This window comes from Ambystoma mexicanum, chromosome 9, assembly GCF_040938575.1.
Source record: "Ambystoma mexicanum isolate Mex_15411 chromosome 9, UKY_AmexF1_1, whole genome shotgun sequence".
Taxonomy (NCBI): domain Eukaryota; kingdom Metazoa; phylum Chordata; class Amphibia; order Caudata; family Ambystomatidae; genus Ambystoma; species Ambystoma mexicanum.
Window position 1 is genome coordinate 85,753,318 of NC_090931.1, and position 17,983 is coordinate 85,771,300.

Consider the following 17,983-nt stretch of genomic DNA (forward strand, 5'->3'; position numbering starts at 1 on the left):
AGATAAAAACTCGTTTGACCTCGCTTTGTAAAATGTTTTGCTTCTGGAGCCATGCTGCCCTAAAATAAAGATGCCACATCATTTACATGATTTCAATAGTTTATTAAGAGCTGCTTGCAAAGCGAAGATAACAAGCATTGTTGCTATGCTTACAAAGAGTAATATAATGCTTCATAATGGTCACTGCAGTGATTTCTGTCTTGAACTTTATATCACACAGCTTTCTTGAACAGACCAATGGCTATCATGAAGCAAAGGCTGGCACCTGTATCACTAACTTTGCCCCATAAGCATACACCGATTAAACATATTGGGCCTCATTCCGAGATTGGAGGTAGTCATGGTGCTATTTGCGCCATGACTGCCACCAATAACGGTACCGGCACCGGTCTCCTTCAATGGGGACTTACTGGAGTAGTCCGACCTTTGCGGGTTCCGGTAAGTCCCCATTGAAAAAGCCATTCCCCATTCCCATTTGAGCCCCCTTAGGGCTCAATGGGAAGGCGCTAATAACGGTACCGCAATTTGTGGTACCGTTATTAGCTCTGAAATCCCTTAGCGGGTCCCGTCCATAACGCCTGGTAAAGCCAGGCATTGAAGGAGGGCCCGCTAAGGGAACTTGCAGTTGGGCGGTAACGGGAGAACCGGCACCGTTCAACTTAATGGTGCCCGGTATCCCTTACTGCCCCACTCAGAATGAGGCCCATTGACCTGCATTTAGCTTTTTTGTAATGGTTCCCTGGTAGAGATCCTATAGCAATCTGGACGCCTCTGTGCAGAACATAAAAGTCGTCCCCAACCTACACAACGTGACCCATAGCCTAATTTGGTATTCTGTAGATTTGTAAAGAGACATTCTTTTTGTATATCAATGAAATATAATAATGATACCAATTAGTTAGTCAGTGGTTACTATACGATTCTTCTCGTTTCTGACCACATCAGTGTATTATCTCAACAGAATTTGTTGTATCGGCATCAGATATTAAGGTTGAATGTCCTCTCCGGCAGTTGTTGAGCTGCCACTGGGGCGGCTTAATTGTGTAGTGAGTGCCAAAGTGTGACTGCTGAGAAGGAGGACATGAGGGCGGCAGGAGAACCTAGTTTGAAATGTGGTCTGAAGGGCTGAAACAAGTGGTGATAATTGAGTGGAATGTATTATGAAATGTCGAGTATCAAAATGACTTGTCTGAATCAAGCTATTACTTGTTTTTGGCAAGAGGGGAAGAAGTGGCTGGAGCCTACAAGAAACAAATAATGAATATAATGTGAATATTAATTAGGGATACTACGTAATGTACTTACTAGTGTATACATACATCACAGAGCCTGGTGCAAGCAAATAAATACACTCTGAAATAAACCTTATCTTGTGGATAATGTCAAGGTTCCACAGAAGATTGTGAAGCACAAGCATTGTAAACCCTATTTATTTTAAGGTGGGTGTAAAGTTATTTATCTGGGGCAAAATGTATTTTTACAATTAGCTTGCATATATTTGAACAGATATCTGTTTGAGATTCACATTTCTTTGCAGCTGGTAATTCATGCAAAGAAAATGATGCATTTTTTCCTTAACAATCCTCTTTGGATCAAGTAATAAAAAGTATAGTAGCGCCCCTTTCTGGTGCACTTCTCTGCTCGCACCACTGGTCTAAGCACATGCTGGACCGCACGGGTAAAAGTCGGGGGGCAGGATCTATGCAACCTTTATTGCTCTTCTTCGCCGGGAGCACTTCCCGGTTTTCTGGGAGTAAAGGAGGCTGGTATGCAACTTGTCTTTATGGCTGGCTCCAGTGGTTCGAGGCTGTTCTCTGTGTTAAGAAGGGGTGGGGGAAATGATAAATGGTATATAAATAAGACATCACATTCAACTCTGCAGCAGGACATCTCATGGGGTGCATGTCCCTGTTGCAGAGATATTTGTGTGTGTTTAACTGCAGGTGACAGGCTTGAAATGAGGTAGGGATCACTTGGCTTTCCCTTTTCTGAAGTATATAAAATAGGCAAAGTTGAAGTAGTGCTTCTGAGGTTGCTTATATGAGTATCATTGAGAGTGGCAGTAATACAATAGTGAGAGGTAATAGCAGAGAACTATTGAATTTGGTCATATTATAATAGGAGAGACTGCATGACATACATGTACATGCAAAAGGCCTACAGTAATCAGCAGTCACACTAGAAGCATCCAGTATGCAAAGTGTATCCGTCTGAGGACTGTTGCGTGTGTACCATCGAGATTGCTAATAATACCTGAGGGGGAGTTAATAGACAGCTAACATGAGAATCACTAAGGTTGGACAAAGTATTAGAGGGAGGGTTCATGGAAGGGATTTACTTCTAAATGGTTATTAGGAATGGGGCAATATCAGTCACATGTCAAGCACACATGATGCAATCTTTCATATTCTGAGGTTGTTTAAACAAATCCCATCAACATTTTTAATTTAGCGAAAGGTTTATTGCATTGCAGCTATGTATGCATACAGGTTTATGTAGCACAAGCCTGCAAGTAAGCATCAGAGTGTTGTATAAGAAGAGAGGGTACTGGGAAATTAAGAGGTAGAGGAACTTTTAGTGGGTTGAGGTAAGGGTGGTTTAGTTTAGTTAATTATTTATATAGTGCCGCCTGGCCCTGGGGAATCCAGGTGCTTGTTGATGGTTACATGTTACATGTTACAAGTTAAAGTTACAAAGGTTACTGGGTTGCAGGTTACAAATTGTGAAAGTGTTGCAGGCTTGGTAAGACTAGGTAAGCATTACATAGAAAGAGGACATTAAAATACAGTTGCTGGTAATGTCTGTGTAATAACGCTGTTATGGAAAAATATACAGGTTATGGCTTATTTACAAGGTTAGGGAGTATGGAGTTTATAAAATATATACAATAACTTTGTAGTAGGTCGGTATTTAAGCTTCTTTGGCCAAAAGCTAGGTTTTGGCACTATGTCTGAAGCGGTGAAAGGAAGGTTCTGATCTCAGGTCGGTAGGTAGAGGGTTCCAAAGTTTGGCGGCAAGCACTGGGAAACTTGTGCCACTGGCTTTTTGGAGCTTAAATCTGGGGATATTTAAGCAGTGAGTTTGGGCTGACCTGGTTGGGCGGGCTGGTGTATGTTGCGTGAAGTTATCTGAGAGGTATCTGGGTGCTTGGTTGGGTAGGCACTTGTGTGTGAGGGAGAGTGTTTTATAGTCAATTCTCTGGGATATAGATAGCCAGTGACAGGCGCGTCTGGTATCAGAGATGTGCTTGTGTTTGGGTATGTTCATGGCTGCTCTTAGTGCGTTGTTTTGGATAACTTGAAGTTTGTCAATGTTCTTTTGGCTGGTACCCAGGTAGAGAATGTTACAATAGTCGACTTTGGATAGTACTACTAGTGCTCTGGCTAAGGTGGTGCAGTTGGAGGTAGAGAGGTAAGGTCTTCTGGCATTGATGAGCTTACATGTGTAAGCGGTAGAAGATGATATAGCGTTAATTTGTCTTGTCAGTGTGAAGGTGGAGTCAAGGTAAATACCAAGAGTTTTAACGCTATTGGAGACAGTAATGTTGTTACCGTCAATGGTGAATGTCTGATAGAGTTTGTCAAGTTTGTTAAGTCTGGGTTGAGAGCCTAAGAGAAGAAGCTCAGTTTTTTCGTCGTTGAGGAAAAGTCCGTGTTTGGTCATCCATTCTTGGATAATGGAATAAATGTTGTTGAGTACTGTGTTGTCGGTGGAGTAATCGCCTGTTAGTGGGATGAGTATTTGGGTGTCATTGGCAAAGTTTGTATAGATGGCACACAAGTGGTCAAGTATGTCGCAGAGGGGCTTTGTAAACACGTTGTATAGAGTGGGTGAAACGCAGGAGCCCTTGGGAACACCACAAGTAACTGGGGCTGGTTCAGCAGAGGCTGTAGGGGCAAAGACACTCATAGATCTATTAGTCAAGAAGGACTGAATCCAGGCATTGGCTTTGTCAGAGAATTTGGCAGTTGAGGCTAGGTGTTTGCAGAGAATGTCGTGATTTACCAAGTCGAAAGCGGCCAACAAGTCAAGGAGGAGGATACTCATCGGTCTGCGACTGATGGTGAGGTGGAAAGCAATAGTAATAGACTTGGCTTGTACAGATCTGTATGGAAGGCATTCACATCTGAGTCATGCACAATGCAGCCATTTATCCTTCAGAGGTTACTTACACGAGTACTAATGAAGTTGGTAATGTTACCATAGCGATTGTTTGAGGCTGGCAACAAGACTGCATCTGTGAAAGCCCAGTATGGCAACCTCTAAAAGCCTGAAATACATTTGTTGTTTGGAATGTGGCTGAATGGGCTCACAGATGCCTAGTAAAGCCTTTTAATTCTGAGATGAAAAGAGGAAACGTTATGGTTGTGCTTAGCAGGAAGATATGATATGTGATTTAGGATCTTAGAATGAAAGTAGAGAGGTAAGTTAAAACATAGTGATCTATGTCTGGACTCTGCAGCTAGTCACTATCTTTTGAATTATTTTTGTAGCCCAATTGTGGGTGCAAAACATATTTTAGAATGTCATCTATTGTCACCCATGTACTTCCTAAACAAGAGGTTTCAATATCCTGGAGGGAAAAGGTGTAAAAGGAAAGAATCTGACCCATGACGTAGACCCTCAAGAGTTCTCCCTCACAGATGTTCTCATGTGAGATGACTAGCCCTCAACTTCTTTGCGTGCATTTAAAACTATTAAACCACTATAATTACTTACATCCATCAAACCTAAAGCTTTTCGTGGCAACACCTTTAGTTCTTCAACAAAATAACCATTATCAGTAAGCGTTTTCCTTAGAAAATCATCATCCACACACAGGTGAGGAAATTTGAACTTGCCGACCATGTACGTTGTTGTTTCCATGGAAACAATCATTATTAGAGCCCCCCCAGGTTTTAACAGTGATGAGACATTTTTCAGGGCACTGCAGTAAGCCTCCTTGTCCTGGGCATGGACCTCTAAGCAGTGTGACAGCAGTAGGCAGTCTGCCTGAGGCAGGACGACTGGAGAGAATGGATTACTTTTTTTCATATCGTATTTGGGAACTTGTTTCAGTTTTCTCTGCATCATATTTTGCTTCTCGATCCCCGTTTCCCTGCAATAAAGAAGATATGAAATCATTATCATGATTTTGTATATATTCAATAAGACCTGCTATTTTCAATGTGAAGTCAACAGTCATGGTTGCTATGCATACAAAGTGTTATGCAAGGTTTTATAATGGTGCCCCATGCAAGGCTTCATAATGGACCATAATTGACTTCAAGATTCCCCTGTGTATTGAATATCTAAATGGACGAATTTATGTTGCATCATACAGCCAATGATAACCTTGCATCTGTTTGTGCTCCCATCACCCAGTCTCTCACTGAACATGCTGGTATCCATTTTGCTTTTTATATGGGTTATTTTCTAGAGTGCTAAAAGCAACCTTGACGACTTTGCATATGATATAATGCATATGATATAATATAATGCCTGATTACTTATCAGTATTTATCATTATACTGGGTCATACACTTCCTTGTCCCTGTCTTTAATTCGTGAAGGTGATTTGCCGCTGGAGACGGGTGACTTGGTCCCCAATCCTACCATCTTCTCCCCGGTCAAAAGTATCAATTATTAAAGCGCTCTTCAAAATGGAGTCAAGCATCATAATCTGGGCCTTACTACTTCATATCTCCTCCTGTATCTCTAGTCCTTAACTAATGAAGCTATTGAGACTTTCTGTATACATTGAGGCTTATTTAGTGATCATCCTGCTCTGGTTTTGAGTTTGTATTGGGGAGGAGCCTGTGCTAGAGATAATATTATTCAACAACTAGCAGAGGTTACGTGTGGTGTGTTGGGGTGGATATGAGTCTATCCCACCCCCCTAGGTGCTTCAGACTGAAGTGAGTACTATAAACAGCTGTGTAGGGGGGGCAAGAACCATGCTAAGAAACTCAGCATGGCTATAATGTAATGGGAATGATAACTGCATGAATTTAGCGCATACACTGAACAGAGCGCCATTTTGTAGTTCACAGTCCTGCATGGCTGCGCTTCTCAACTTTAGCACACCAGTGGAACTCGAATAGGCCCAGAGCAGTAAAACGAGATTAGCCCACATGGCCAATTCTTACTGAAGCGTTTTCTCGTTTTGTCATTGTTGTAATGTCATAGTATCGCTGGGAGGAATGTGCCTGGCACGGCCGTGAGACAACACCAGGCTCCTTGCAGTGCCCATTCATCACAGTATAACTATCAGTAGGCCTCTAACCCCCACGGAGCCTACCCAGAGCCATAACCCACACTACTGACCCAGTCCAAAGACCCGAGCATTCCCTGATAAGCGAATGACCCCAGCCCTCAGCCATAAAACCAATGACCATAAAAGATCTGAGCATGTACAGCCATTTCAGCGCTTCACATAAATACTGCATTTGTAATGCGAGGTACAGGGAGGGATACACTATAGATCATAATGAGGGTGGGGGCCTTGGGTGCGAGAGGTCTGATATCAACAATGCAGAGAATAAGTGGGGCAGTTTGACTGTATTTCTTCCTCCCTTTACCCTGGCACCAGTCCCCGAGTCTCCCAGGTGCATGCCAGAATTTTGTAGTAGTAGTCTTAGTATATCATAATAGCAGACATAAATGTAACTCATGAGATGGCTGATCTTCACTCCTCAGAGAGATGAGCCCAGCTGACCCACGTGGGAAATGACAGATGGCAGAAAAGAGGACCAATCGTAGCTTGGCATCTCCTATGGAGCACGCCCATGTGTAGTGCCTCCCCAACCAGCTATGCTACTTTGTACTGTATGTAAAGATGTTTTTATGCATTTTAAGCTTCTGCTTGCACTGATTTTAACCAGAATGTTCTCATGCATCAGAGTCCTTTGCTGATACCTTTTGTATTTTGTACAATTAAACCTTGTTATCCTTGCAAGCAATCTCTTGGCCTTTTGCCTTACAGGGTTGTATTTATTCTGGCGTGAGCGTAAACAGGGACTTGTCTTCATTTGGTGACCCTGGTGATGTGATCCCAACTCCCCCCGCTCCTCAGAGGTACCCAGGTGGCCTCTCTGCAAGGGCTGCTCCCATTTACAGCGACCAGTCCAAAAACGTGTACCCCTGAGTGGCCCTGTGGGAGCCGTCTTTGCAGAATCCTGCCTACTCTTTGGAGCGGGTGCTGACCCAAGGAGAGGTGCAGGCCGGTTTTGGAACCCCATGAACGGAGGACTTCGGGAGAACACGTGCATGTGAGTAAAGCCTGCAAGGGATAACAAGGTAGGGTTGGATGTATGGAGCAGTGTGAATGGTGTGAGCATGCAGTGATTGAATTTGAGATTGTGGCATATTTGTGGAGCGTGTTCATTTTTTTTGCTGCGTGTTTATTAATTTTTTAGGTTATTACAGAAAAGCAAAAAGAGAAGGTAGAGAACCTCCCTGAGTGAGGGGGAATGGTGGCACCACATACACTCTTTTAATCAGTGTGGGAAAAATCATGGACAAACATAGGAGCTCTGTATAATTAGAGAGTTCTGGAATAGTACTGGTTGTTGTTTTAGCTTATTTTAGTTTGTTTTGTTAATGTACTTTACGTTGTAAGGAGGAGGCCCAGGAGGGTCGTGTATGTGTTGCGCGTGGAAGTATCAGGAGAGCGTGAGGCGTATGGTTGTGAAAAGGTTAATGGGACGGGGGAATTGAATTGACTATTTTTGCAGAACTTATTGATGACATTAGGCTGCAGTATTGACAAAACAAAACTGTGTATGTTTTGACGACTTACTGTATTACTGTGGTGCCGCTGCATAAGTGTAGTCCCACCAGCAGACACATGGGAGACTCAACCATGGGGTGAGAAACTCCCCTCGAACACCTGTGCAAGGCCCTGCACCTTGCACTGCAAAAAGATTAAGATGCATCACAATCAGTGGGTGACTGAGACTAGAGGAGGGGGAATGCCCCACTTCTAGCCAGATCAGGGATCTTTTGACAGAACTGTGCTGGAACATATGTCCACCTTTCTCACAGAAAAAATATAAGGGAAACCATTGCAGAATAGAAGGAAAGAAACAAGCTCAGGAGACAATGGGAAGAACGTGGAACCCAAAAAAAGAATATATCCGCTAGCAACTCGCCCAGCGGAAGGGTACACCAACCCGACATATGTATCAGCGGGCACAATGGCAGCAGCATCAGCCAAGGCCTCACCTACCCTGTATGTCTCACATCCAAGGTGAGCATGAGGGACCTAGAAGAAGCACTGGCATCAACACAAACAGAGTTAGCCAGGCTAAGGGCAGCATGCGATGGGACAAAGCCAGGCACACCAGTGCCACCTCTGGGTACACCGGCACAATCAGTGGGGGATGAATGGAATTCAGGAGATTTCTTGTTCAGAATAGACAGCTCACACATAAGGACTGTTCATATAGAGCATTATGGACAGACAGCTTGGGCTACAAGAATGTAGGGTCACAACGAGGGGATGAGGAATATTGGAGTGATTTCAATGCGAACGAAGATGATGGGGAAGGGGACGCAGAGCAAGTGCTGTGGCGCACACCAAGGTCAGGAGGTTTGTGGGATGGAAGATTTAGGGAGAGGTTTGGCAGAATAGCGTTAACAAGATAACAGGGAAGTGTGACTAAAGGTGGAAAAAGCAAGATAAAAATGCAAATGCCACTGATACACAAGGGAGCAGGGAGGTGTTATTATGTACATGGGCACAGATGGATAAGAAGATCCTCCTTAAGGCACTCACACCCCTCACAGTGGGGGCAGGGAAATATATTCTTTAAAAAAACACTGCAGGGTACCCTTAGCATTAGGGGATATCAAAAGCTTGTTAGTGGCCGCAGTTGGGGATCAAACAGAAAGTAACATTGAGCAATTGTGCCTATGATGGGGCCTCCTCTAACAAGATCAAAGCGAGGGTGTGGGATGCACTGTGGTGAGCATTCCCAGACACTCCAGATTAACATACAGTGTTCAGTGAGGGATGATGAAGACACTGCTCAGTTCATTCTTACGGTCTAAGAGATGTGGAGGGCAGAAACGGGCAATGCTTGGGACCAATCAACCCCCTTCTTACGGTCTAAGAGATGTGGAGGGCAGAAACGGGCAATGCTTGGGAATGCTTGGCAATGCTTGGGACCAATCAACCCCCTTCTTCTATTTCATAGTGAAGCAGGGCCTACCCAAAGAAGTGCAAAAGGCATTCTACAAAATAGTGGGTATAGAAGCCATGGTATGGCCTGAAAATCAAAGCATCATAGTCTATCATTGTAGAAAGACCAAAGAGCGTGAGAAAGAAACAATTCAACGGCGGCAGGCTGAGGAAGTGAAACTAGTCCAAAATAAGTTAGTCCAAGTAGCTGCTGTGGTGACAGGGCCAGCACCAGCACAGGCAGAAGAGGGAGGGTACGCCCCTAATGGAGCGAACTCAAGAATAGCAGCAGTATGGGCTGAGGGAGGACAGGGACATTGGGGAGGAAACCTGCACTTCTCGGGACGCCAGTGGCAGGGAGGACAACAAGGAGGATGAGATGGGTTTCGAGGGTCAGGGGAGGGTGGATTTGGGAGTATGGGCACCAAGAGGACGGGGAACAGGGAAGTGCTGGACATGCGGGATGTGGGACATTTCTCGAGAAAATGTCAAAGTAGGCATGGTGTGGGGTACAACTACAATCAGCAGAATTATGGCCCAAAACCCCAACGAAAAACCCAAGGCGCCCCTCCCACTATAACCTCCATACCCTATGAGAGCCATCAAGCATACACACAGCTACCCCTGCAAGTTCCAGGCCTATATCATCAACACCACCCGCAGCTGGCAGCCCAGCACTATCAACCCCACCCTAACCCACAGCAAGCTGAAAATAGAAACACCTTGAGTAGCGTGCCTAATGGCACAGTGGCCCCGTTTCAAGGTGCTACAGTGGTAGGGGGAAACCCTTTCTCATTCCCTGTGACAGACACATACCCTGACTGGAACAGCCCACAGAGAGCACTTGCATGTCCAGTCCTGCCAATGACCCTAAATCCAGAAGAGGAACCATTGGTCAGGGCAGACATAGGGAATAAACAATTTATCTGCATGGTGGACTCAGGAGACGAGAAGTCGTGCATCAGTAAAGGTGACTTTGCGCTATCAGGCAAAACTCTCGACATTCAGGGATTCTCTGGGGTTGTTTTAATGGTTCCATACACAAAGGTTTTAGATGTAAAGGTGGGAGGGACGGTTGTATTGGCCCTCACATCTTATACTCTGAGAGCTCTCCTGGCAATTTGCTTGGTAGGGATCTGCTAAGCAAGCTGAGCGTGATGATCTCATTTAACGACAATGGTATCATCTGCGCCACACCTGGCATGTGTTCAATGAGAGCTATGCTCGTGATACATGCCATGATACGTGATGTAGTGGTACGAGGCATCCCTGTAAATCCTGACATGTTCCTATATGACATCACAGTACTCGCACAAGCTGTGCCTTTAATTACAGAACCTGCTGGAGAGTACCCACTGATTTTATTTTTCGGCCTGTTGTGTCCCTAGAACTAGTTGCAGGCACAATACTCTCCCTGAACCTCAAGGGTCTGCTGGTGTCAGACAAAATAATTTTTGTCCTAGGTACTGACTCTTAAGGATGTCAGTGGTGCACCATCCTGCACATTGATCCTACTATGCCCCTAAAAGAATTGACAGATGCAAAACCTTTTGAGGATAACAACAGCAATGGAGAGATTATGCCTGAAATTTTGCATATCCAGTACAAAGCCCTCTTATGGCTGTTGTTACATCACCCCCTTTCAGCCAGGCAGACTTACAACAGGTTCCCGTCCATCTCTGGAAAACAAACCCGCATGATGTAGGGATGCTAAAAGAAGTGACCCACCCCCCATTAGAATCACACTAAAAGCCGGGGCAGTATTACCCTGCATGACACAATACCCGATGTCCAGGGAGGCAGAAGAAGTGATCAGGGAGGTGATGCAGGGATTACTACATCAGGGATTAATAGTACCTTCCAACTCCCCATGTAACACGGCCATATACCTCATAAAACATGCATAAGGGGCCGTTGGAGGATGATCCAGGATCTCCGCCCCCTCAATGGTGTAGTACAGGAGGAATGTCAATTTATCCCCAACCCAGCCTCCATTTTGTGCAGGATCCCCAAGGAGGCGACCCATTTTACAGTGGTTTATTTAAAGAACACCTTCTTTTCAGTACCCCTGCACGCAGATTCACAGTACCTTACAGAATTTACTCTGAGGGGAAAGCTCTGTGAACACACTTGTTTGCCGCAAGCGTACTGCGAAAGCCCCAGCATATTCAATAGGATATGGCATGAAGATTTAGGCAACATTCATGTGCTCAGCACAATAATTTCATACGTAGTTGATTTATAGGTATGAAGTGACACTGAACAGCACTGTCGCACAGACTCCATCGCACTATTGCAATTGCTGGCCCATAAGGGGTACAAGGTAGACAAAGCCAAGCTCCAGTACTGCCAGCAGGAGGCACTCAACCTGGGAAAACTCATCTCTGTGGACGGGAAGAGGATTATCCCTGACAGAGCAGAAACAGTGAGGGCCACCCCCAAGCAAATCACAGTGAAAGACATGCAGAAATTCTTGGGGTTCTGTAATTACTGCAGGGCATGGATTATTGATTATGCAGTGTACACAATGCCACTCTTACAGGGCCACAAGGAAGCACAAAAAGAGAACAAAAATAGAATAGACCACAAGCATGATTCAAAGTTTCAATGATCTAGAAGAAGTAATCTCAACAGCTCCCGTCCTTGCCACCCCAGATTACACACAGGAGTTTTACATATTCTCACACTCAAATGGCACACTCAGGACAGCACTATTGAGACAGAAGAGCACAATGGGCCACAAGCTACTGGCATACTAAAGTGGCACACTAGACTCAGTGATGCAGGGGCAGTTTACGTGCGAACAAGCTATTGCTGCTGTGGCATTTTCAATAGAAAAGAGTTTAATGATTGTGATGGGGTGCTCAGTGACTTTGTATATGGAACACTCTGTATTCGGTCATCTTAGACCGTGCAAAGTCCACCCTCACCACCCAGTGGTTATCAGCGTACGAGAATATTCTCTTGAGCCCACATATCCATATTCCATGATGTAAAACAGTGAACCCTGCCAGGTTCCTCACAGAACCATGCACAGACGAGGACTTGCAACAACATGACTGTGCCAGTTATGAGGGAGAGGAAAATGATATCCCTAAAGAAAGGGACAGCCCTTTAGATGAAGGCGAGGTACTTTCATTGATGGATCAGCAACCATTGCTCAGGACAAAGGACAGAGACATGTTCGGGCAGCAGTGGTGCGATTAGAGGCAGATGACTATGAGACACTGGTAATGAAAAGATTACCCAGCCATTACTCAGCACAGGCTGCAGAGCTTGTTGCACTTATTGAAGCTCATTGGGCCTCAAAGGAATGTTTTGCCACCATCTATTCAGACTTTACATACTTCACCATCACAGTGCATGCAGGTCTTTTGCGCTGGTGAAGGAAGGGTTCAGGCGTGCGCACAGCTCAGCAGTACAGCATGCCGCTCTGCTTACTATACTCATTTCTGCCCTAGCAGAACCATCTGCAGTGGCAGTCATCAAATGCGCAGCATATAAAAACAATTTCCAGATAATAGAGCTACAATGCAGGGCACCGCAGGACGAGAAGGAATTTTGGCTCAAACGCAGCTGTGTGTAGTCTCCAACTGACCTCTTATGGAGACAACACAGCACTGGGAAATAAGTGATGCTTGTGGAACTACTACGCATGTTTTTTGAGCACTTGCTTTACCCCTCTCACAGCTGCAAACAGCATATTGCAGCAACACCTTGCAACAATGGTCGTCCAATCCACCACATGCCAAGTGTTTAGCACAGGCATTACACTGCAAACATTGAGAGGGCCTCTACCCCGGCCCATCAGGCTGACTCGTGAGCTGCATATTGACTATGCAGACATGGGAGAAAGATGCAATGAGGATCTATACCTCATTGTAGTCTTGTGTACATTTTCGAAAAGGGATGAGGCCGGTCTGTGGGCCCACCCATATGCCAAATGTGCACAAAATTCCTTGTGGGGGAGGTTTTCCCCCGATGGGAGGTATGTGATGTTCTGAAATCAGACAACAGCACCAATTTTTTCAATGAACATTTCAAGGAAATCACAACACTCTTGGGGATCAAACACTGCTTGTGTTCCATTTACCACCCCCAAGCAAATGGTGTTGTGGAACTGATCAATGTCCTCCTCAAAATCAGGATCTCCAAATTGTGTAAAACCCTGAAAAAGAACTGGGTGCACTGCCTACCCATAGCTCTTTTCAATTAATGCACACGGCCCAGCAAGGGCCACCACCTCTCCCTCCATGAAATAGTGACTGGAAGGTGAATTAACACACCCATCTCCCTGACCCACACTAAAATCATAACCCACATCAAGTTACCTCTCCCCTCCTCACAAGAGCCATCTGTCCTAGTGGACCACTATAGCTCCTTGCTCTCCAAGGCAGTCAACCCCCCGGACACCAACATCAAAGACAACATTTGGTGTAACACTGTCCAAGACACCCACACAGGATAAATCTCCCAGCTCCATTCCAAAATTCAGCCTAAACAGGCCTCCCTGCCTATCAACAGTGCCTTGCCCACTCCCACCCATGTCGATATCCTACCTTTCAAATTCCAACCCAGCAACAACATCGACCTTGAAAGTATCATCGACGGCCTTAAACGGTCCCAAGGGAGATGTTCTCTCGGCCCACCTGGTCAAAGATTGCATAGAGCCTCTACTCCACCTCAACTCCAACATCATCAACTCCTCTTTCAACCCATGCTCTGTCCCTCTTGCACTTAAGGAATCCTGGATTGCTCCGCTCCTCAAAAAACCTACCCTCGACCCAGCCATACCCCCCCAACTACCGCTCCATCACCACTGTACCCTTCCTCCCCAAAATTATGGACAGCATGGCCGACTTACAAATTCAATCCTTCCTATCACATTTTAGGTTCTCCCCAGTCAGGCTTCTCCCGAAGCACGGAACAGAAACAGCCCTTCTCAAACTAAATCAGCTTGACAGTGCCAATGACAGGGGATCTTTGTCGCTGCTTCTCATCCTAGACCTATTGTCATGGTGCATGCTTCAAAACCTCCGGAACTGATGGGCCCACCCCAGTCACTGGCACCCACAAGAGCTTATCAAGCCCCAAAGGAGTGTCCTAGGACCTCCTGGACTCAGTCCTGGCCATGTTGGCACCAGGCTCATAATATGTGTTGAACTTCATGGGACTACTTACTCAGCCTAGTGAGGCTGAGCCTTTATGCATACCCAGGGTGTGGCTGAGGGACTACTTTACCTGAAAGGCAGGGTGTGGTAAAGGGACTACTTTACCTGGACCTACTTGCAGGGCTATTTAAGCCCTGCAGGAAGAACATGCTTCATGTTATTCTGCACTCCTGCAGCGTAACGCTCACCGTGTCTGCACAGTTCTCGAACTTCTACAGCCATGCCCGTTCTGAGATTCCAATCCATTGGTACCTGAGAGAAGAAAGAGAAGAGAACAGGAGTTAGTACAGCAACAAAGGCCTTACCTGCAGTATTCCCTCCAATCAGTCTTGCCTTGAGCTGATCTCCGGACCGCCGCCCTTGCAGAGAAGAAGTTATCCGCACAGGCATCCAACACTCACCCGAGGCATTATTCTGGAATACGTTGGAGCGGTTCTTCCCATCGCCGTCCAGGAGCCGTGCTGTGCCTGCAAAGAAGGAAAAGAAACAGCAGGTTAGTTGCGCACGAAAGGAACAGTTATTCAGACATTCAGCGCCACTCACTCGCGCTAATAATCACCTGCAGTAAATCTACTCAGCATCTGAGGAAGAGTCAATCCTTCATCCGAAATCAGTGCGAGACCGCGCCTGAAAGAAAAGACAAAACTCAGGTTTAAAACTTGGGCAATTGTCACGACCCTCGCCCAAAACCCCCTCTGGCAAACCCATTGGCCAGGTGAAGTCAGGACTCGGGCCTCTAGAGCCTGGCATTCTCTTCAAAAGCCCTCATGGGGCCAGTCCTGGCACCTATAGCACCAGGCTCAAACACCATGAAAAACAATGTGCTTGGGAACTACTTTATTGTATTGTCAGCCAACATGGAGGCATCCACATAGCTTGTTTCCTAAGAACCAAGCTATGCGGTCTAGTGTTTTGTGTGTGGTAGCCTAGGAAATTCTTTACCTGGACTATTTTGTTGGGGCTATTTAAACCACACCCGAGCAAGACAACACGCTTCGCGTTACTTTGCAGCTTGCAACGTGACGCTCACCGTGTCCAGCTATTCCCTCGAATCTCGGAGAAGCAGAACCTGCAAGGAGACAAAAGGAACATCATTAGCAGCAGCATCTTACCTGCAGTCTTCATCTTTAAACACTCGCAGCTACTGAGACAGCTTCCTCGAATCTGCATGCCTCCCGGACAGAACAACCTGAAAGAGGAAGATAGAGGCAACATTAAAGAAAGCAGCATAGACATTTACAAATTACGAACTGCTCAAAAGGCTTACCTGGCAGGTCGCCTCTCGGCTGGCACCACTCTGGACATTCCCCTCTTGCTGAAGAACACTGCGACCTACAAGGAAGGAAAACACAGGTTAGCAAAGGCAAGACTTTGCTGCGCTGCGCATAGCGCTTACTTACCGCATCATAGCACTCTTAATGTGCCATAATTTACCAGCGGGGCTCAACGAAGCCAATTCGCTGCGCTGAAGCTCCACATACCCAAGGGAGAAAAAATAGACAATTTAAACAAAGAAAGGCATGCAGGATAGCAACAAAACTAAAGAACAGCAATAAGACCTACCTGAACAATATCAAACGGGCCGGCGTCAGTGAAGTAACTGGACCGCACTCGCCCATGAAAGACAACGCACCCCTGCAAAGAAGGCAGGACAGAGAGCATGCCTAATTCTACCACAAGGTGAGGAGAGGGCACCAGAGGTACTGAAATCATATGGGGGTGGAGGAGGATACTTACCTCAGTCCGTCAGTCCTGAACACAGTCCTCCTGTATTTTCAGGCAGAACCTTTCCCGCAGACCACATCAGGGCGAAGCTGAGAAGCCTACCGGCGAGTAACCCGGATGGGTGGCGTCACTGTGGATAACAGGTGAGCGTGACAGCAATAAGGACTTTAAGCACCTATACCAAGCATCCATTGCCATAGAGACTTACCTGCTTAATCCAGCTATTCCAGACTCAGCAATAGCCACACTGGATCAGTGAAGTAACTAGGTCCGGGAAAAGACTGTGCTTACTGCGCCCATGCTAGAGAGGTTGCAGGACGGAGAGCCTACCTCATAAAATGCCTCCTGGGGTGATAACAAGGGAGAAGATGTGAGCAAGCATCATCATTCAAGCAGTGCCACGCCAGTGCAGACATCATTCATGCGGCTACATGCTATTCCCCCGCTGAGACCAGGTGAGCGTGACACCTATCTGCAGCTTTTGACCTTGTTGACCATAAGATCCTCTGCCAAGCTCTCACCACTGCTGCTCAATTCTCCCCTGAAGCCTCCAGCTGGATCACCTCCTTTTTGGTGAATAGATACTCCAGAGTATTCTCTGGCGAGGCCACTGCTTCTCCTGCACCCAACTCTTGTGCGGTTACCCAAGGCTCTTGTGTTTCACCTACGCTGTACAATGTACACACCAAGCCCTCATTCGACTTCTTGATGATCTAGGTATCCTGTATACCAACTACACAGATGATACCCAAATCCTCATCCCCCTATCCGGCGACTAACAGAAAGACACCACCAGGATCAACGAGATCTATGAAACTATCCAAACCTGGACGGCCGCACATAGCCTTTTTTGCCTGAACAACGAAAAGACCAAACATCTTATTGTGGGGCCCTCTGCCTGCCTGAAGAATCTACCCAGGAATACGCCTCCTTCATCATCAATGGCCACAAGATCCCTGTCGCATCCTCTGTGAAGACCCTCAGGGTCTACCTTGACTCTTCTCTCTCCATGTCCCGTGTGTGGGAGCGAGGGGCCAATGGGCCCCTCTCTACCATCACTTCTCAGTACAAAACTCGGACCAAGTGCCTCTAGTGGTGGGTACGCCCCTCGCCCTTATGCGATGCTAACTTTTGGTTACATTTGTGTAGATGGGACCACCAAGCAGGACACAGGGCATCCATTTTTTGTACCCCCTTTCGACTTCACCTTGTTAACCAGGTCTCACTGCGATAGTACAAAATGCATCTCTCCCTTGTGCCCGCCGCAGTAGCTCAGAGCACATGGCCCCCACCCTCGTCCCCACTCCAACTGGAAACTCTGCAGATCCATTCTCACGCTGAAGCCGGAGCTGCTTGCAACAAATAATAAACGTAACGCATCCCTTTTCCTCTGAGATCACTTCCTGCATGTGAACCAACATGAGTCAAGCACATAGCTTGTCCATCTCCACAAAAGTGTCCTTGCCCTCTTACCCCCGCCAGTTGAAACTTATTTTCATTCTAACCCTGTGTCCTTGCAAGGCATTCCTTTCATGTGCCAGACTGCCAACCATGCTATGAAGCCCACCCAACAGACCCCCAACTAACATTAGACCCCTGCTGCAGTATATCGTGCCCAATACTAACAAGTGCCACATACCTGAGATTCTTGTGAGACTAACCTTATAGTTCAATGACAGTATTACAGAGGTCAAGGCCCATAAACCTGTGACCTGTATAACCCAAATGTTGTAGATAGTATAAACTCCTGAGTGATTTGTATAACGCATGATACACTACTGAGGGTCGTTTGATCAATTATTATTTAGTGCATGCATTACTCAGAATGTATTTTCTTAGCTTAGATAGTGACCACCGTGCTTCACAGCGACCTGACCTTCACCCATACGGAGCACAGATCTCTGACGTCAATCCTCCCGCCAAC

At 46.1% G+C, this 17,983-nt stretch overlaps 1 protein-coding gene across 1 annotated transcript in view; it reads right to left on the reverse strand.

Moving 5' to 3' along the window:
* Nucleotides 1–4,662: 4,662 nt before the first annotated feature.
* Nucleotides 4,663–17,983, reverse strand: part of LOC138487262 (nicotinamide N-methyltransferase-like) — a 30,468-nt gene continuing 17,147 nt past the window's right edge. Inside the window, exon 2 of the mRNA XM_069613888.1 lies at nt 4,663–5,098. Within this exon, the coding sequence (XP_069469989.1) occupies nt 4,663–5,098 (436 nt within the window). The remainder of the gene's footprint in view (nt 5,099–17,983) is intronic.